The sequence below is a fragment of the Lucilia cuprina genome, chromosome 2, assembly GCF_022045245.1.
Source record: "Lucilia cuprina isolate Lc7/37 chromosome 2, ASM2204524v1, whole genome shotgun sequence".
NCBI classification, from domain to species: domain Eukaryota; kingdom Metazoa; phylum Arthropoda; class Insecta; order Diptera; family Calliphoridae; genus Lucilia; species Lucilia cuprina.
The window spans coordinates 26790744-26813760 of NC_060950.1; the positions used below are offsets into that span (position 1 = coordinate 26790744).

Consider the following 23017-nt stretch of genomic DNA (forward strand, 5'->3'; position numbering starts at 1 on the left):
TTTTTTTTACGATATGTTAGTTGCAATCTATCTCACTCTTTCTATCTCTTTATAAATTTATTGAGAGCGACACTTACATTATCGAATTTCAGTGACTCAATACATAAACATGTAATTAATTAATCGTGTAACGTTAAGTCACATTTAAACAATCTTTAATTAGAAATGTATTTGTTTTTTAATTTAATTATGGAAATATACTAGAACTGACATGGTTTACTTATGCATCAATATGTAAATAAACAATAACTATAGCTGTCAATCTTTAGATTTTAATACAAAGAATAATAATTCTATAGGAAATTATTGGAAATTTACATGTCTTCTCAATGATCTCTCTGCTAAGGTGAGATTTATTTTTGATGGCGGCAAGTGTTCCATATGAAAGAATGAAGGACCCTAATCGAGAAACGACTTAGACGGCAAGTGTCCCAAATGAAAGAAAAATGGACCCTAATCGAGAAAGGACTTAGACCTGTCTGATACGCAGACGAAGTCGTAATACTTTTAAAGGGAACGAATCCAAATTATTTGTCTAAATGGGCTAAGGAGGCACTGAAGACGCCCTTGATGTGGGCTAAACCTAGAGGTCTCAATGTTAACCCGGCGAAAACGGAAATCTGACGGTGACAGATAAAGTAAAGTACTTAGATGTAATCATTTAAAATAGAAATGCAACATAGAGAATAGTATCAACAAGGCATATCGGTGCGGGGCAATATGTGGGAAGAGTATAGGCATGAAATGGGGTCTTATTCCTGACAAATTGGCTTTATAAAAGTGGACTTCTTTGGACAACAAGTGTAATATCAAACTACTACGGAGAGTTTAGCATACATGCTGCTTGGGTATAAGTGGTGCCCCAAGGCTCAGGAAACGTTACTAGATATTCCACCCATTATTTAATATATAAGGCGGTGCTTACAGTCGAACAACTCATTATATTAGGCGAACTGGCCAAAGGCGGTTATAAGTACACGTCATCAATGTATACTTTACACTGAGTCGTATTTCAGATACAGAATATGTCGGAAACTATAAAATGCTGATCCCAGATATAATGTCTTGGTCAATTAGCGCAGACATTAAAAAGATTTGATAGTATTAACTGAATATTCTCAAGAGTATTCGGCGAATGTAATAGGGAATTCGAGCTTGTTAACTTAATGAACGCAAAACTATTCAACACAACAAAAGCTGAATTAAAACTATGGGTGAGAAAATCCCATAAGGCCTCTTGGAATAATGAAACAGTGGGCAGAACTGCAAAGATCCTATGGGATTATCTTGAAAGTGATAATATTCCGAAAATAACATTCCTCACTAATGCTGATTCTTAATTTCTTAGAAAAAAAGTCTAGGAAACTGAGTTTCTGAAAAATAATTTAGTGAAATATTTCTTTCATAAAAAAGAGTGACTTAAGTTTATTGTTTCGGATTTTTTGTAGTATACATCCTTTTATGAACCTAAGCTAACCATTATACTATGGTAATAAGGAGCATCGTGTCTCAAGTATTCTGCAGTTCTTGATTCCTTAAACATATAAAGTACGAGAATACCCCATGAAATGAATCAGAAGACATTTGGCTTGTGCATATAATGCCGGAAATCAATTTGTTTAGTTCCTTATTCTGAACAATGAGCAGCAGAATATTTCCCGATATAGAGGGAATATGCAGAAGACTTTTGTGTCTGGTGTTGCAAATGGATGAAAAGAAAGAATTTAACGCTATATTCCTCAAGAGCAACATATCTAAAAAATTTAGTTAATTCGGAAGAAGGTCCTCTTTATTAGTTCTCGATTCCTATGTTTAATGTTATGATAAGTTCTTAATAAAGAGTAGCAGACAATGTCCTGGTAGCGTGGGAATGCTGACTAGAATCATAATAAAGAACTCTTTTTGTTCCGCTATATCTAACTAGTCAACACCTGGTGCTAAAATTTCGAATGAAATATAACAAATTTCGAAGTCAATGAAGGGATTTTACTCCATTATGATCAGTGAACAACCATGTCTAAAGACATGTTGCACAATCTCTATCAAGATATTGGTTATGTGGACAACGATTAGGCTACAATTGCTCCTGTTTTCAGCAAAATTATCAAATTAACAATAACCAGCAGAAGAATTCTTTGAATGCCCCGTTAGCGCCGGAAGTCAATTTAATGTTTCCAAATGTTATTTTGGGATATCAAGAACTCTTTTGTCTGAAATTTCCAAAGAAAACTCAGAAGTCAGCCAGTATAGCTAAAGTTTGCTGTTCAGCACAAGATTTAACATAATGTTATAGTGTCGTGATCTGGAAATCTTTAATCAACGAATCAAAAGTTATTTGACTTTTCGCTTTATCTGGATAATGGTAATGGACAATCAACGATCTCTACTAAGGCTACAAGAAACTTAAATTCTCATCTTTGCTTTTGGGGGCGGTGATAGACGCTTTTAAATAGAAAGGAAATCAATTATCTCTGTCATATTTGTAATCTAAGATTAAACCATATCTCAACCCTATGGTTATCATTATAATCACAATTAGTTTTATCTTGGAAAGCTTTTAGTTTACAATGCCTCATCTGATTTTGTAAGAAGAATGGGAAAATCTTAATTATATTTCGCTTAATGGGTTTTTAAAACAGAGCGAGTGAATGGACTTTCATGAAGTGATGGCGTATATGCAAGAGATCCATAGCCTAACTTTGGAAGCCGTTTGTGACTTTGTTCAGATGTAAAAGAGGAAATCCCAAAGGATATTTAATGTCGGAATGTCAACCCTAAAAGATATATCATTGCAAAATTCAAAGGAGTAAAAAAGTAACCATAAATTAGACTCAAACAAGTACCTTTTTCGCTCCCCTTCAACTACTTACGAAAGGCAACACTTGTCTCTAATATCTCAAAATTCCTCAATGCACATTTCAAACGTATAACATATAAAACAAACAAACTTATTATACCAACCGGAGCCGCACGATTTAAAGAATCCGCAAAATGCTTTATCAGTCTTCTTTATTTTTATGTCTCCTTACTCATTATATTTATTCTCTCCCTTTGTGTATGTGTAAGCGTATTGTTTCGTTTTTTTTTTTTGTTAAAACAGCGATAAACAAAATATTTGTGTTACTATTAGTACAAAATATCTCTGTCTGTCCATTTTTATACGACTGTTGTTGAGTTATTCTGACAGATTGTTTTAACTTATTTGTACGCTTGTTTGTACTATTAGCTCGCGTTTGCTTGATTCGCTTGTTCGTCGCTCACTTTTTTAAATAATTTCGTATGCGAATATATTTATACTCTCTTTGTTAAACACACACTCATACTGTTTAACGTTGACGTATGCGTAACATTTAGTTTAATTATATGTTGCCAGACGTTGTTGGTGGATAAGTGAATGAATAGACGATTGTATAGATTTCTGTTCTAGTTCTGTTCTGTTCCAGTTCTGTTCTAGTTTTGTTCTAGTTCTGTTCTAGTTCTGTTCTAGTTCTGTTCTAGTTCTGTTCTAGTTCTGTTCTAGTTCTGTTCTAGTTCTGTTCTAGTTCTGTTCTAGTTCTGTTCTAGTTCTGTTCTAGTTCTGTTCTAGTTCTGTTCTAATTCTTTTCTAGTTCTGTTCTATTTCTTTTCTAGTTATGTTCTACTTCTGAACTCCTAAATCAATTGATACGTTTTACGTAACGTAATGAGATTTTTTAATAAAATAGACTAATTTAAAAATTTTAACGTTTTGTTATTGCTTAAATCTGTTCTAGTTCTGTTCTAGTTCTGTTCTAGTTCTGTTCTAGTTCTGTTCTAGTTCTGTTCTAGTTCTTTTCTAGTTCTGTTCTACTTCTGTTCTAGTTCTGTTCTAGTTCTGTTCTAGTTCTGTTCTAGTTCTGTTCTAGATCCATTGGCAGCACCATTTTCAAAGTTATTGTTTGCTTTATTATTGTTTTAATAGATTCGAGTGTGTGCGAGTGAGTATCTAAAAATGTATGAGTTACGTTACGTTCATCTACTTTTATGTTTCTAATATGATAAACACACTCACTACACTTGGTATGTGCTCATTTCAGTTTCTACTTCCTTCGCGTATACACTATAGTGTCGTGTCGTGGGTTTGTTTTTTTATTTTGTTCTTAATTTCTTTCATTTCTTTTCATTTTGTTGAATTAAATTTTGTTTGACTTTTCACGATTTCTATAAGTCGGGCGAAAAAGAAATTGTCTTGAAAAAAAAGCAAAAATACGGGAGCATTTTTAGTTGCAAATTTGTGGTCATTGGTGGCGGCGGTAACGACGATTATTTAAAAGCATTAAACGCGAATAGTGTGTTTCACTACTTTTAGTTTTGTTTGTTTTTTTGTTACGTTTGTGACGCGCGTTGGGTTTATAAATTTTCGTTAAATTTTTTTTATATATTTTTTAAAATTTTCGGTTAGTCTTTTTTTCTGTTGGTGCTAAAGACAAATAATATATATTTAAAAATTTTAGCAATATTGTGTTTTAAAGAAATTTGTTGTTAAATTTTTTGCTAGATTTTAAAAAGTGTGTTTGCGTGTGTGTGTGTATTGGAAAATATCACCAGTGTTTTGTGTTCAATATATATTTTTTTGAAATATATTTTTGAAATTTTTTTTTTGTAAAAAAAGTGTTTAAATAAGAAACAAAATATAAAGAGAAAACACACAAGTATGAAAATTTGTAGTTTTTTTCCAATTTTTATATATTTAAATAAAAACCAAAAAATAATTTAAAATTTACGTCAATAGAGATGTCTGGGTTGGACCAGACATTTTGAAACAAAAAATTTCTTTGCTCTTTCTTCTTATGCTCTTACGTTGTTTGTGTTTTTTTTCGCTTTGGTTCTTAAAATGATTACGTTGTTTTACGTCGTCCTCTACGTCCTTTGCTTACGTTACGTTTTCTTTTAAATAAAAAAATTTTGTTTTTATATTCTTTAGATAATGTTGAAAATTTTATTATTATTTTTTAAATATTATACATTATTTTATGTTTTAGTAAAAACTTTATAAATGTTGTGAATTTGTGTTTTCTTTATAAAAATTTATTTTTTTTTAAATTTTTTAAAAAAATTTAAGAAATTGTAATTAAAGTTTTATTTATTTTTGTTTTTATTTTTGTAACGCAGCTCTCGTTAATTTAAGACGACGACGACGTTTACGCGTAGCTGAAGACGACGACTAATTTATAAATAAAAATAATTATTCATATAAATTTAAATAGAAATAAATTTAAATTAGAAAAAAATCCACAACAAATATTTAAATATTAAAAATAATAAAACAACAAAAACCAATAATTACAAACCTGTAATATAAAACAAAAACAAAAAAAATATAATCAATCAATCATATAAATTATTCAAAAAAAGATCAAAAAGAGAGAAACCCAAGAAGAAGAAGAATAATTTATTTGAATTCCTCAAACAACAACAACAACTTAATAATTTCCAAAAAAATATACACAGCCAGAGATAAAAAGAGAGAACAAAGAAACAAAATAAAAATAACTTTGATTTTATAAAAATTAAAAAAAAAATTTATTAAAGGCTTTTTAAAAAAAAATCTAAAATCTAAACCACGTTTACTACCACAACAACAACAACATCAACAAGAAGGAAATACACCCCTGGTTAACTCCTTAAAAACGACAAAAACCACTATTGGAACCTTAACTACAACAACAACAACAATTTTCCATCAACATCATCATCTAAATAAATTAATTATATAAAAAAATTCTTAATATTTTAAACATAAGCTTAAAAGTACAAACCACGGATCAATACCAAAGATGGAGGCAAAATTCTTGGCAGGCATATTTTCATTCCTCTCGATATTTTTAGCGATTTATGCTCAATCAACCGGTAAGTTTTTTATTTAACAATTGTTGTTTTTTTACCAATTAAATAATTATTTTAAAAAATATTTTTAAAGTTTTTAATAATTTTAAACGTATTTCAAAAATAACATCAGGGCTTTAATTTTATTTAGATTTTATTCTTTTAATTATAATTTTTATTAGGTCTTATTTTTTTAATTCTATATTTCCCTTATCTTTTAAAGAATATATGAAACGAAAATGTTTTTATATAATTGTTTTTTTTTTATAAATTACAACCACACTGTACTTGTTTAACAAAAAAATATTATTTACAACTTTTATATAAATTTTGTGTAAAATTGTTGTTATTATTATTACTATATTTTACATTAATCCAAGGTACCTCTTTAATCAGACCATTAAACTGTCATAATTTTTGTGCTGTCAAAGGGTGACAGTGAATAAAACATTATATTTTTGAAATGTTGAGCTAGAAGAAGCTCTAGTTCAGTTTTATTTTCGTTCTAGTTTTATTTCAGTTCTAGTTTAGTTCTAGTTCAGTTATAGTTCAGTTCTAGTTCAGTTCTAGTTCAGTTCTAGTTCAGTTCTAGTTCAGTTCTAGTTCAGTTCTAGTTCAGTTCTAGTTCAGTTCTAGTTCAGTTCTAGTTCAGTTCTAGTTCAGTTCTAGTTCAGTTCTAGTTCAGTTCTAGTTCAGTTCTAGTTCAGTTCTACTTCTATTTTAGTTCAGTTCTAATTCAGTTCTAGTTCTGTTCTATTTCTGTTCTACTTCTATTTTAGTTCAGTTCTAATTCAGTTCTAGTTCTGTTCTAGTTTTGTTCTAATTCTGTTCTAGTTCTAGTTCTGTTCTAGTTCTGTTCTAGTTATGTTCTGTTCCAGTTCTGTTATAGTTCTAGTTCTAGTTCTGTTCTAGTACTGTTCTAGTTCTGTTCTAGTTCTGTTCTAATTCTGTTCTAGTTCTGTTCTAGTTCTGTTCTAGTTCTGTTCTAGTTCTGTTCTAGTTCAGTTCTAGTTCAGTTCTAGTTCAGTTCTAGTTCAGTTCTAGTTCAGTTCTAGTTCAGTTCTAGTTCAGTTCTAGTTCAGTTCTAGTTCAGTTCTAGTTCAGTTCTAGCTCAGTTCTAGTTCAGTTCTAATTCAGTTCTAATTCAGTTCTAGTTCAGTTCTATTTCTGTTCTATTTCTAGTTCTGTTCTAGTTCAGTTCTAGTTCTGTTCTGGTCCTGCTCTTGTTTTGTTTTAGTTCAAAATATCTTCATCTCAAGATCTTTGCTCATTTTACACTAAAGTCAGTCCCACTGTACAAAGTCAGTCCCAATGTTAATGACACATACTAGCAAAAGTTATTGATATTATTTTTGTTGTTGTTATCATTATTATTTTAAGTGTAATGTTAACAAAACTATTAATGTCAGGCATTTGGGTGATAACATTTCATTTTGTTTTTGTTGTTGTTTTTTTTTTGTCCAAGTACTTATAAAAGTGTGTTTATTTTATTAGCAAAATATATAGACTAACATATACATATACGATTTTATTACATATTTTTATTAATACTCGAAATATCTATAAAGATAAAATAATAAAACTAGATAAACCAATTGTTTATGTTTGATTAAATTTAAAAGTTAACTCTTGAAGTTTTCTTAAATAATTTAAGAAAATATTGAAGATTTTTATTAAAAGAGGAGTCAATAGTATCCTAGTAAGGAGTCATTACACAAACTAGATTCTAAAGTTTTATCTAGAATATATAAAAACTGAAGCAGTCTTGTTTTAAGAGATGTATCTACTTAAAGGAAGTCTAATAATTTGATGTCCTTTTCTATCTTAGCTTTTATAGTTCTTTTCTATTTATGTAAATATATGGTAAACTATAATTATGTTATCACATTTTTGAACAAAATAAATAATTAGCTGGAAAATTTATTATTTTTAAATTTTCCTTTTAACAAAAAGTATAATATAAACATTTTCTTTTAAAATAAATACGTTATAGTTTGCACAGCTAATTACAGTGATACAAACAGTATTGTTCGAAACTTAAGCAACTTTTCACAATATAAAGTGTAATCAAATTTGAAATATTATTAAAACTTGAATTCTTGAATCATGGGTATTGAAAGTAATAATTATTATTATTAGGATTATTCTATTGACTAATCTATGGACTAGTCCATGGATATTGAGTAGTTTTGATCAATCTATCTACTAATCTTTTCACTATACTTTGAAATAACCCATGACTAAGTAACCTACTACCTAATATATAAAAAGTACTTGAATACTCCATTGATAAATCTATAAACTAGTTATTGACTAATCTATTGACTAGTCTTATGTATTGACTCATCTATTGATTAGTCTTTTGGTAGTCTATGGACTATTGTCTAATCTATAGACTAGTCTTATGAATAGTCTTTTGACTATTCTATTGACAAGTCTATTGAATAGAATATTGACTAGTCTATGAACTAGTCTGTTGGCTAGACTATCCATTAGTCTATTGAGTAGTCTATGAACTTGTCTATTGACTAGTCTATTGTCTAGTATTTACTCTAGCCTATTAACTAGTATGTAAACTAAACTGTGGATTAGTTTATGTACTAGTCTACTGACTTCCCTTTGAACTAGTCTGTTAACTAGCCTATTGACTAGTCTATGTATTAGTCTATTTAATGAACTAGTTTATAGGATAGTCTACTGGTTAGCCTATTGACTAATCTATTGGCTAGTCTATTGACTAATCTATTGGCTAGTCTATTGACTAGTCAATTGACTAGTCTATTGACTAGTCTATTGACTAGTCTATTAACTAGTCTATTTTAATGATTAGTCTATTGACTATTCTATTGACTAGTCTATTGGCTAGTCAATTGTCTAGTCTATTGACTTGTCTATTGGATAGTCTATTAATTAGTCTATTGACTAGTCTATTGGCTAGTCAATTGACTAGTCTATTGACTAGTCTATTTACTAGAATATGCAGTCCATTGTCTTGACTTTTTGACTAGTCTATGGACTAGTATATTGTTGAGTCTATGCATTAGTCTATTAACTAGTATATTCTATGGACTATGGTCTTTAGATTTATATAGTGACTACACTTTTGTTTAGTTTATTGATAATTCTATAAACTAGTCAGTAGACTAGTCTAGTGTCTAGTCTATGAACTAGTTTATTTACTAATCTATCGACTAGTTAGTGTTCTGATCTTTTTTCTTGTATACTGACTAGTTTATGTACTGCTCTGTAAACAATATTAAACAAAAATTTTGTAATTTGCATAAAATTTAAATTATTTTCTTTAGTAATAACAACATCTTTAATTAATCGTTTTAAATGTTTAATTTAAATACCAAATACTTTTAAAAACTTGCCAAAAAAGAAAAGAAAATGTTTACTTTAAAGAAAAAATAATATATAATTAAAGTTATCTATAGAATTTATTATCAGTTGTTATTGAAATTAGTATTTGTTGTTAGTAAATATATACTAAAATTTAAAAATTATCAATAAAACACAAACAATTCTCTTTGTCTCTCGTTCTTAGACTTTTGCCTTAAATTTTGCTTCAAACATTTCCGCTCTCTCGCTCTCTCTCTCTGTCTCCCAGTTACTATTTCAAAATACTTTGATTAGGTTTCCTACTCAATAATGTTTATCTTAAATTTGTTTTTATATTTGTCTATATATATATTTCAAAAATCAATTATATATACATACATACGTACAACAACAGCAATAACAAAAAAATATGTACAAAGAATTGTATTTAAATAATATTTTTATTTTATTTATGCTGTATAGAGGTATGTTTATATTTTCTAATTCATTTGTTAATTGTAGTTTTTGTTGTTGTTGTTATTTTTTTTATTTGTATACAATTTATTGATTACTCTTTTTCAATATTGCCGCCTGCTCAGCTGTACTGAGCTGTTAGCTATAGCCAATATTTACCTTCCCTCTTCCTTGTTATTTTCTTTACCTCTATAACACACTTGACTTCAATATGTTTCACATTTTTTTTATTTTACACAAAAATTTCTCTGTTGGGTTATATTTCTCCCTCTGTAAAGCCTACCGCCGACCTCCCCCCTTTACATTGGCCCGTTATTTTTTTATTTAAACATATGGTGAGTTGTCGATTACACTTTAGTGTTTTGTATTCAAAGATTTGCTTTACAGTTTTTCTTTATGTTATTCTTGTTGTTGTTGCTGTTTTTGTGAAAATTTATTTTAAATTTTAATTGAAAAAAATACATTGAGCAATAACTAGACAACGTTGGATTTTCACAAAATTTCCATCGTTGTAGGTGTTATAGTAGTTGCATAGGATGTGCCAAAAGTTTAAGGTCTTAAATAACTCGATATCATATTAATAAGATAACTAGTCTATGGATTAATCTTAGGACTATGGATACGTATATAGATTATTTAATTGACTAGTCTGTGGACTAATCTATGGATTAGCCTATTGACTAGTCTATGAACAACCCTATTCAATAGTCTTTGACTAAGTCTTTTGACTGTGGAATAATCTATTAGTCTAAATACTAATTATGGGACTAAGAACTATTCTAGGACTGATCTATGGACTAGCCTATTGACTAATTTATAGACAATTGACTATTCTATGGACTTGGCTAGTGACTAGTCTATTGACTTGCGTAGTGACTAGTCTATGGGCTTGCCTAGTGACAAGTCTATAAACTTGCCCAGTGACAAGTCTATAGACTTGCCTATTGACTTGTCTATGTACTTGCCTATTAGCAAGGTTAAGGACTTGCCTATTGACTAGCCTATGAACTTGCCTGTTGACAAGTCTTTAGACTTGCCTATTGCCAAGTCTTTAGACTTGCCTATTGCCAAGACTATGGACTTGCCTATTGACAAGTCTATGGACTTGCCTATTGTCAAGTCTATGGATATGCCTATTGACAAGTATATGGATTTGCCTATTGACTAGTCTATGGATTAGCCTTTTTTCTAATCTGAATACTAGCTTTGACTTTTCTTTAGTCTGACCTATTGACTAGTCTAGTGACTGTCCTTTGCTAACAGCCCGCGTATGTGATTTCATCATAACCCTCCCATCAGCAATATTTGTTCCTTTTTTGTTGTTGCTCTCAATTAAAAGTCACGTGTTTTTTATGGCAAAAGTTTTCCCTTTGAGCGCGTGTGTGTGTGTAATAAACATAAAAAAGTAATGCGTTAGTAAACTAGTCATTATTTGTCATGCATTTGAGAACATAAACTAATCAGTTAGTTAATCCATAGGTCAATAAGCAAGTCCTAGTCTTTAGAATAATCATTAGATAAATTCATAAACTAGTCAATATACTAGTTAATAACCTGTGGACTAGTTTATTGTCTAGTCTATGGATCAGATAATAAATAAGTATTTTTACTAATCTATCAGCTAGTCAATGGAGTAGTGTATAGACTAACTGTTGGACTTGTGTATAGTCTATTGTCTATTCTATGGATTAGTTTATGAACAAGTCTATTGATTTAACTCTCAACTAGTATATGAACTAGTTTACTCTCCAGTACTTGACAAGTCGATGGACTAGTTTATAGTGTAAGGACCAGTCTATATACTAGTTTATTATCTAGTCTATTGACAAGTTTACGGGCGAGTCTATTGAATTATATTTTAACTAGTGAATGGACTGGTTTACTGAGAAGAACATGTTCAATGATTGGTCCATAGGCTAGTGTATATACACTATACTATTAACTGATTTATTCACTAGTCTCTGGGCTAGTGTTTATTCTAGACTATGGACTAGTCTATGGTCAATTCTGTTGTCTAGTCTAGACTATGGACTATTCTATGGTCTATTCTGTTGTCTAGTCTATGGAGAAGTTTCTGGACTAGTTTTGCTGTTCTAAACTGCAGGGTTATTATTTTATGCTCAATATGTAAGAGAACAACAGAGAAAAAGGAAACAGAAGGAAAGTGTATAAGAGACACTAAAGTGGGTGGTTTGATTTAGTAAGCATGAGTATTTACAACATTTTGACAACTAGAGAGAGAGAGTGTAAGTTGTGAGTCCATTAAATATTCTTACATTGTATGTATGTATGTATTTTTACATTTTATCAAAGATTATTTTTCAGATATAATGGAATTAAACTGATAAATAAAAAGGATATTGAAATTTGTCTATTAAATGACAAAAAAAAAAACCCTTGTTAAGTTAAAATATTTATGACAAAATGTTTCTTACGATGTTTTTGAAAATTAAACAATTTCTATAAAAGAGTGATTGACTTGTAAGTTATTTATATCGACAATTGCATTTAACTTATACTTTAAATGCAAATATTGATTTAAATTAGTCAACTTGTTTTTAAAATATTTTCTTTTTTTTAAAAATACGTTTATAATACATACATGTGTATATTATTGTACTTTTGTACCCGGGTCATTAACAAAATATTTTAAAATATATAATTCTTTTAATGAGTCATGAGCTTTTAAAGCACTTTTTTTTCTTAACTTTAGTATATACATTTAGCTGGGATAATATATAATTTTAAATAATTTTAGCTAATTTGTTTTTTTTTCGATTTTTTCTATATATTTTATAAATTTAGTTGATTATTAATAAATTACTTTCTCTACTATATAGTTAATTTGTTGCTATTTATTATTTTGTTTAATGGATTCTTATATGTTTTTTTAAATAATAATAGAATACTAAAAATTCCTTGAACTTTTTTTGTTCAAACAATTTTTTATTCTATTTTCAATACATTCACCTTATATTGAAATTGTTTTTTTTATTATTATATACATATATTCTATAAAGTTTCATTGATATGTTTGAACATTGAAAGTATATAAAAAGAACAAAAATTATAAAAATATCTAAAAGAAAAAAAGAAATTGTGCAATTGAACAAAGAGGATCTGTAACAACATGCCATCCAATCTACGAAAAAAATGGGAACAATTTTTTTTTAAATAGATTAATGGAAAATTATCATCTTTTTCTTATTTTCTTGACTTTTTTGTAATTATTTTATTAAAATTATTTCTTTTCCCTTTAAGCTGTTTTGGAAGTAGATTTGTTATTGCTCTACTCTGTGCATTAATCTATAAACTAGCCTTATGACTAATTTCCTAGCCTACGAACTAATCTATGTTCTAGTCCATGAAATAGTCTAAAGACTAGTCTATGACATAGTCTATGAACTAGTATATAAACTAGTCTATTAACTACTCTATGAACTAATCAATGAACTAGTCTATTGACTACTCTATGAACTAGTCAATAAACTAGTCTATAACCTACTTTATGGACTAGGCTATATACTAGCCTATGAACAAGACTTTGAGCTTGTCTATGAAAAAGTCTATTGACTACTCTATGGACTAGTCTTTGAAATAGTCTATAAACTAGCCTATGAACAAGTCTATTGACAACTCTATGGACTAGTCTATATACTAATCTGTGGATTAATCTATGTTCTAGTCTATAACCTACTCTATGGACTAGTCTATAGACAAGACTATGACATACTTTATGGATTAGTACTCTGCGTATTAGTCTATGAACTAATCTATTGGCTACTCTATTAACTAATCTATGAACTAGTCTATTGACTACCCTATTAACTAGTCTATTGAGTATTCTATTAACTAGTCTATAAACTAGTCTATGGACTAGTATATAACCTACTCTATGAACTACGCTATATACTAGCCTATAGACAAAACTTTGAGCTACTTTTTGGACTAGTCTATGGGCTATCGACTACTCTATGAAAAAGTCTATTGACTACTCTATGGACTAGTATTTTAAATAGTCTATAAACTAGTCTATTGACTACTCCATGGACTAGTCTATATACATACTAGCCAATGGCCTAATCTATGTTCTAGTATATATACTAGATTATAAACTATAATCTAGTATGTGAACTATTTTATAGACTAGTCTATTAACTAGTCTATGAAATAGTATATAAACTATTTGCACTAGGCTATATACTAGCCTATGGACAAGACTATGAGCTACTAAGTATATGGACTAATCTATGAACTAGTGTATGAACTAGTTTGTGGTCTTATCTCTGTTCTAGTCTATGAACTACTGTATGGACTAGTCTGTAAATTAGTATAAGAACTAATCTATACACTGCTTTAGTAACTAGTCTATGAACTTGAATATGAACTAGTCTATTGAGTAGTCTATTAATTCTATTTTACTAGGATATAGACTAGATTATAGACAAGACTATGAACTTCTTTATGGACTTGTCTATAAAATAAATTATGGGCTACTCTATGTGAACTCTATAAACGTAACTATGGACTTAACTATTTACATAATTATAGACTAGCCATTGGACAAGTCTATGAACTACTCTATTGGCTTGTCTGTCAACTTATCTCTTACTATTCTATAGTCTAGTCTTTGATCTGATCTGTGGATTAATCTTTTAGCTACTAATCTATGAGCTAATCTTTATGAACTATCTACGGACCAGTATGTGAACAAATGTGTGAACTAGTCTATAGTCTAGTCGTTAGACTAAACGGTGGACTAGTCCATTTGCTACTTTATAGACTACTATATGTACTAGTTTATGAACTAGCCTGTGGACTAACCCATAGACCTATGATCTATGGACTAGTCCTTTAACTATTCTATGGACCAGTCTATTAACATAATTATGTTCTAGACTTTGAACTAATGGACTAGTCTATTGACTTAACTCTGGGCTAGTCTATTATCATAAGTATGGACTAGTCTTTTAACTAGATGTTTGACTAGAAGTCTACTGAGAGTTCTATGTATTTACCTCTTGACTGGAGATATTAAGCAATACCTTTTCTTCCAACTAACATTACTGTTAAAAGTTTAATAGCACATAATTCACCATCCCTGGTCTACATATCTTTATATGCTAAAATTATAATAACAAGCCACCAAGCATATGTTCTCTTTATACAGCTTTGCTAGCCAAAAAGCAATAGAGAGAAGACACACACACATACACAGAGACCCCTAGTGCATTTATTCATTCATTCATTGTCTTTTAATATACAGAGGTCATGTTGTTTTTTAATCAAACAATAACATCTGTATTGTTCACCCTACAAACGTCACCACCAGCACCAGCAGCAGGCAAAATACTTAATCGAAACAATCACTAACCACCCAGGTGCTATTGGCAAATAGAAAACTGTTTAAACAATTGGGAATATACAATTTTCATTCAACAGGTTTTTCCTTTTTTTCTTTGCTGTTGTTGTAGCAATAGAAAAAAATAGTGTTTTGTTTAAATTTTATTTGAAAAAGAAAAAAATTGTTATCTTTATAGAAAAGTTTAGTTAAAGTATATTGTAGAATCTGTTTAAATGAAATTTGTTTCAAATTTTAAAGAGAATTTTTAAACAATTTTCAAAACTATTTGTTTAACCCAAAAATTTCCAGTAGATACACTAAAACTGACAATGTTACAGGTCCATAATAGTGGGATTATTTTGAGACTCTTTTGATGCCTTAAACTTGGGCGAAATATTTTCCAGCAGAATGTTGCAGTTTATGATAAAGCAGTTCTTAGTTTATGATAAAGCTGTTGTTAGTTTTCAAGCAGATACAACAAGAACTAACAATGTTAATGGGTCCATTAGAGTGGCACTATTTTAAGACCCTTTTGACGCTTTGAACTTGAGCAAAATGTACATAATTGCATTTAGTTTATGATAAAACAGTTGTTAGTTTTCATGTTGGTGCACCAAGAACTAACAATGCTAACGGGTTCATGATAGTGGGCCTATTATGAGACTCTCTTGACGCTTTGAACTTGGGCGAATAATTTTTCCATCAGAATGTTGCAGTTTATGATAAAGCAGTTCTTAGTTTATGATAAAACTGTTGTTAGTTATCAAGCAGATACACTAAGAACTGACAACGCTACGATTCCATGATAGTGGGATTATTTTAAGTCTCTCCTGATGCTTCGATCTTGGATGAACTTTCCAACAGAACGTTGCAGTTTATGATAATACAGTTGTTTGTTTATGATAAAGCTGTTGTTAGTTTTCAAGCAGATACACCAAGAACTGACAATGCTAACGGATCCTTTAAAGTGGATTTATTTTTAGGATATCTTGATGCTTTAAACCAGAGATACAAGCTGATACAGCTTGATTGATTGCGCCACGCAGCGTCGCAATCAATTTTAGTCAGCGGCGGTGGCTTATTATAGAATATATCGGCGGCTAAATTTAGCTTTTTACTTTTACTTTAGAAATAGACCGTGTAAGCGTTTGTTATATTGAAAAATCTCTATTTTAAAGTCGGTTACAAAGGAACCTGCCTCTATATAAGTTTTTCTACAGAAATTTCATTTTTTTTAAATTTTTCAATATTTTAACATTAGCACAATATGATGCGGCAACTCTTTTCAATATAATTAGTGGCAACTACATAAAAATTTGTTAACTTAATTCCTTAAATACATGTGCGATTGCAAACTTTATGACCGGCGGCGTGAGCCGAAAGAAGTCGGCAGCGGCGCGGTTTGAAAAATACTGCCGGCGGCCAAGTTCAAAGTTTGAACTTGTATGAAATGTATTTCATACATAACGTTGCTGTTTATGATAATACAGTTTGATAGCTTATGATAATACAGTTGATTGATAATGCAGTGCATATTAATTTATAAAAAACTGCAAAATTTCATTTAAAGAATAGACTCGTCTATGGACTAGTCCAGTGGCTATTCTATGGACAAGTCTATTAACATAATTATGGGCTAGTCTTTTGACTATGGTCTATTATCATAACTATGGACTAGTCTTTTAACTAGTTGTTTGATTAGTAATCTACTGAGAGGTCTAAGTACTTACCTCTTGACTGCAGATGTCCTTATAAAAATCATGAATTTATTACATTACAATTAACACGGAAGTTATGGCAGAATTTCTAAATCTTTACAAAATTTTTTACTTTTTCCAAATTTTAAATTATAAACACCATAAATATAATTGCTATTACTATAAAGTATAAACAATATATATTTTTTTCATACAATTTTTTATACTTTCATTATCATGCTCATCATCTACAACAGATTTTTATATAAAAATTTATATACCTATTTAAAATAAAAACAAAAAAAGAAACTAGAGAATTTCTATAGAAATGTACAAATAAAAATATAAAAGTTTATATATTTTTTTTTGCAAAATTTATATTCTAAACTTGTACATATGTATATACCTAAAAAGTATGTGAACATTAGACTAGCCCTAGAAATAATAATTTGCTTTTATTGTTCTACAATTAATTAAAAACAAAATTTAAAATCCATCGTCTTAGGGTTAAAATTTGTAAATGAGAACAAAGAAAATTTAGTTTATTTTTCTTTTAATGATCACATCTAATATTTAGTTGTCTATATACATATGTATGTATATAAATATCTGATAGAATATTAATATACATATATATGTAGTTTTCTTTATACATTCTTCTCTATGTTCATCAATTGTTTGTGTGTTTATAGAGAAATGTGTATAAAGTACATGACTAGTACTCGTGCTGTTAGTTTTACTATTATTTTAGCTCCAACATTATCATCCCCACCACCACCACCGTCGTCAGCCAGCACCTTCATCGCCCGTCATCAAATGAACAATAAATATAATAGACTCTGTTTTGTGTTGTGTTTATATTAATTAAAAAAATGTTAAAATTAAATTTAGATTTAATTTGAATTTTTGTTATTTTTTGTTTAGTATTAACGCATATTGCTCTAGTGATGATACAATAAACATAAAAGTTGAAAATAGTACTTAGAACTAGTGTCTATATAAAAATACCCGGCAGTTCTATAGTTTAAAACAAACAAATTAGAATTTTTAAAAGTTTTCAGTTTTTTTGTCCCTAGTTAACTAGTGATAGTCTGGTAACTGGTTACCATACTAGTTCCTTAAGCTAACTAAACAACCTACACTTTGGTTTACAAAAACCCAACAGTACATTTATTGTGGATCCAAGTTAAAAACCAGCGATGAATCTAATGATTGCTCTAGTTTATATTCTATAGAAAATTTTGATTAGAACCACTTTTTAACAGAAAAAAATTTGGAGTATAACGGGCAGAGATACAAGCCGATGCAAAATGATCGGCGTTGGCACAACCATTTTAGGTCGGCGGCGACGGCGGCAGCTTATATATAGAAAATATCGGCGGCGGGTAAATTGTCGCGTCAATTTAACCTTTTCTTCAGAAATTTACCTTATAAGAGTTTATTATATTGTATAATAGTCTGTTATATAGAAACCTGTCTCTATATAATATTTTTTCTGCAGAATATTGACATTTATAGTAGTTTTCACTATTTTAATATTAGCACAATATTGTGTGGCAACTCTTTTCAATTTGCCATATGAATTTAAAATGGTGGCAACTCCTTTCAAATTGGTGAAATTATTTTCTGAAATATATGTGCGATTGCAATTTTTATCAGCGGCTACGTTTAAGCCGGCTTAACTTTTGAGCCGAAAGAAGTCGGCAGCGGCGCGGCTTGAAAAATATTACCAGCCTCCGCCAATTTGAGCATTCTCGGCTTGTAACTCTGGTAACGGGTTGTCTAGCAAACATAATCTTCTATGGTACCGTAGACAATAAAAATGTTTAACATCGGTCCATTTTTTCACCTAGCCCCCATACAACTAAACCCGCCGAATAGAGCTCATACCTCGAAAAAAGGCTGCAAAACCAAGTTCTATATGAATTCTTAAATTATAGGGCTCCTATGAAAAGGCTTCATACAAATTTCACTTAAATGTCTACAATTTTATTCAATAATAAACGGCTTAAGTATATCTGAGGAAAGGTACAGGAATGTCGAGAGTTTTAACGTGACCACCTGCCTTGTTCTTCAATGAAGAACGCAGGTGGTAATTTTTGTACATTTGTACATGTGACCGGTCCATGCACAAGTACTTTGCTGGAGTACTCGAGCTATCTAATCTCTTGACCATTGGATGGCCTGTGTTGATTCAGCAACAGCACCTAGAGACATAACCGGTAGACCGAAGTACGATCCACCAATAAGCCGTGGACATGGTTCTTACTGATATGAACAATTCTGATATGAACAAAGTAAACTCTGAACATATCAGGACAAGGAAGGAAAATTCAATGGTATCAAATGTATATGATACCTTTCATCCATCATCATTCAACCCAGTACACATCTCATTTATACGACACATTACACGGAGACGGGTGAGTGAGGCCCGCTGTACCCCACATTCATCCCGTACCATATACAATTAATACCAACTCATTTCCAACGCTTATCCCTAAATATTGACCGTTATCATGCAACAGTCCTTTAACCTCCACTTACTCTCTCCGCAAATTTGGGTTTAAACCACAGCCACTACGTGGATCCCTAAGGAACCTCAACCAACTGACCAGCCAGGACAAAGTTCTGGCCATCCGTAGTACCAGATTATGCGGTGTTCTGGTCTGACCTCTGGCAATCTATGCAATGACCAAGCCAAACAGTAGACTGTAACCAATTTTTCAATCCCGGTCAGATTGGAGGTATTGGCCACCTCTTTATACCCCGGGATTGCAGTAACACCAAGGCGAAGGTCTCGCCAAGGTAACATGCTCCCGGGGGTGAGGAAAGGTTCAATTCAACTTGAATGCTTGATTCTGACAACTAAATCACATTTTATTTTTGTAAAAGGTTTGTTCTATAGATACTGATGTCGGTAAAACAGTTTTTTTAAGGAAGGCTGTGATGACCTGGTTTAAAACAGTTTTTTCTGAATGTTTATATAATTTTGTAAAAAAAAACTAACAAAATTTAACTTTAGCATATTCTGAGATCCTTAAAAGTACCATTTGGAATGAATTTTAATACGAAATAAAAATAATCATAGTTTTTCATAACATACATTCTGATAGTTCATCCAACATTAATTTAGTTTATGTAGAAATACATCCCTGCGTCTCATGTGTCTTTTCTAACTTTGTATTCTTCATTATTTTGCTAAACAAACAGAAATTTTTTTCCTCTTTTTTTGCTGACCACATACTAGAGGTAGTGTTAATGGTTTTTTCCCAAAATAATGGAAAACAACAACACTAAAGACAAATATACATATAACCACATTTTGCAAATGAACACACAAACACACATATGTGAATACATAAAACAATATTAATAAACATAGAAATAGCTTCAACTTACTAGTTTAGACGAAATGTTAATACCCTATAAACAAATTTTTATAAAATTCTTAAATTTTAAATGTTCTACAAGAATTTAAGGTTTGTTTATTTTTAAATTTATGCTTAAATAATCTTTAAATTCTAGTTAATTGATATTATATTTTATTTGTTTACTTTTATCAATATACTGCGAGATATTGTTATTGTTGTTGTTTAAAACCGAAATGAAAACATTACGAACCACAAATGATGACGTGAGTTTGTTTTGATATTGATTGTTGTTATTGTGTTTTGTTTTCATTTTCAGTTTTATGCACGGAATTTTTTTTCTACATCATATTTGTACATTGTTTTTGTCAAGTGACAAGTACACATACATATACTAACTCTTTCTCTTTGTCAAAAGAGATCTCTTTAACACTGTCTCATATTTGTTTACATGTTTGTTTGGTATAATGTAGAATTTTCTATTAGTTTTGTGGTATAAACCTAACAGTGTTGCATTTAACAAGTTAATAAAAATGGACAGTTATTTGTTTTTTCATTTTTTTAGCTTTTAATAAACACTTTTGGCAATTTGTAAAGTGGAATGACCATATTACTATCTCTTTATTTATTTATGTACCTATGTTGTTTTAAATTCCTTTAATTTTCATATTTTCTTAATTATACCCTTCTCCTTCGTGAGAAGGATATATATTAGTTTGTCATTTCGTTTGTATTTTCCACAATATAATTTCCCGAACCTATTAATTATATATTCTGGAACCTTAAAGATAGCGGAGTCAATTAAGCCATGTCAGTCTGTCTGTCTGTATGTTTCTTGAAATCAATTTTTAGAGGACCCCAGATATCGGCGAGATCCGGATCTTTAAAATTATTGTTAGACATGCTTTCGGGAAGATCACTATTTAAAATCAGCAAAATCAGTCCATAAATAACGAAGAAATTATCCAAAAACCCTAGACTTTTTTATTCATGCTCAAACAGAAATTGCAAAAAACAAAAACAAAATACATAATCATACGGTAAATTTTGTTATTGTACTCTTGTTTTTAAAAACAAAGCAGAGCGAGAGCAGCAGAGCTATAGCAGCACTTGTGTGTTGTTATTGGCTTGAAGCATTAAATTAAGTTAGAAGCCATAAAAGGGAAATTTTTGGTACTTTTTCGTTTTTCAAAAGATACTTTTTCAATGAAATATGAAATTAAGTATGTAGGAGTCTGAATTAGGTGAGAACACATAAAAGGGAACTTGTTGGTACTTTTTCGTTTTTTCAAAAGGTACGTTTTAAATATTCTATAATATTGAACCTGGGAACATGAAATTATGTATGTAGATTCGGAATTAGATGAGAACCCGTAAAAGGGAACTTTTTGGAGCTTTTTCGTTGTTCAAAAGGTACTTTTTGAGTTTTCTATAATAACGAACTTTGAAACATGAAATTAAGTATGTAGAGTACGGATTAGACGAGAACAAATCAATGGGAATTTTTTGGTACTTTTTCGTTCTACAAAATGTACTTTTTGAATTTTCTATAATTTTGAATCTAGAAATATGAAATTAAGTATGTACAGTCTGAATTAGATGAGAACCGACTAAGGGAACTGTTTGGTACTTTTTTGTTTTTTAAAAGGTACTCTTTGAATTTTCTATAATATTGAGCCTAGAAATATGAAATTAATTATGCAGAGTCTTTCTGGTATTTTTTCGTTTTTTCAAAAGGTACTTTTTGAATATTCTATAATATTGAACCTGGGAACATGAAATTATGTATGTAGATTCTGAATTAGATGAGAACTCGTAAAAGGAAACTTTTTGGTGCTTTTTCGTTGTTCAAAAGGTACTTTTTGAGTTTTCTATAATAATGAACCCAGAAACATTAAAATAAGTATGTAGAGCCCGGATTAGACGAGAACAAATCAATGGAGATTTTTTGGTACTCTTTTGAATTTGCTATAATATTGAATCAAGAGACACAAATTTAAACATCTCGAGACTATCAATTTATCTATCTATCTTTTCCTTTCTTTATTTATGTTGTTTTAATTTCTTGTAATTTTTATATTTCATTCACTTTTTTCATATTTATTACCTTTATTTTAAAACTATTATTCCATACCATTAGCCAATTTTGTGTAAACACCAACCAGCCAGCTTTTTAAACACATTTCTTTTCTAAACATGTTCAAATCTCTTTTCTAGACAGACAGACAGACAGACAGACACATGTATGCTAGTTTTTTTTTCGTTCACTTTTTTTCACTAAACTCAATTTCAATTGGTTCAAGTGTATGTCTAATCTGTCTAAAACTATTTTACCGGCCAGCCAGCCAATTTCAATTAGAAAATATTTTGTGTGTTTGTATGTGTTTCTATGTTTTTATGCAGATTCCTTTTTAGAAAGGTTAGATAATACATTTTTTGCGTATTCTTAGTTGTTTTATATTGAATTTTTGTTGTTGTTGTTTTGTATTACAAAAAGTATAGAAAGAGGTAAACATGTGAATTTTGTAATAAAAACAAATGTGTAATAAAGTTATGTTTATAACAGTTTTCTAATAGAAGAATTTAAGGTTTTTGTATGGGTAGTTGTGTGTATAACAGTTTTTACGAAAGAGAATATTGTAGATTACATTTTTGTTGATTAATTATTATATAACAGTTAAAAAATTGCTTAATTTCTATGGAAAACTTTTAATATAACAGTTTTTAAAACGAAATTTTGTATGTATAACACTTTTTTAAAGAATTATTTAAAGTTTATAATTGTTACTAAGCCAAATATGGTGTATAACAGTTTTTGAGTGTAACAATTAGTTCTATAGCTAACGTAACACTACTACTTCAGTTCTAGTTCAGTTCTAATTCAGTTCTAGTTTAGTTCTAGTTCAGTTCTAGTTCAGTTCTAGTTCAGTTCTAGTTCAGTTCTAGTTCAGTTCTAGTTCAGTTCT

The 23017-nt window shown here is 29.9% G+C and overlaps 1 protein-coding gene across 6 annotated transcripts in view; it reads left to right on the plus strand.

Annotated features, from left to right (window-relative positions):
* Window positions 1-23017, plus strand: part of LOC111684483 (neuroplastin) — a 71910-nt gene that overhangs the window by 18961 nt on the left and 29932 nt on the right. For 2 of the 6 annotated variants that reach the window (XM_046947660.1, XM_046947656.1), the window contains exon 2: window positions 5131-5868. In XM_046947660.1, the coding sequence (XP_046803616.1) occupies window positions 5796-5868 (73 nt within the window). In that variant the 5' untranslated portion in view covers window positions 5131-5795. The other 4 variants (XM_046947666.1, XM_046947664.1, XM_046947674.1 and 1 more) reach the window with 4 other exon arrangements.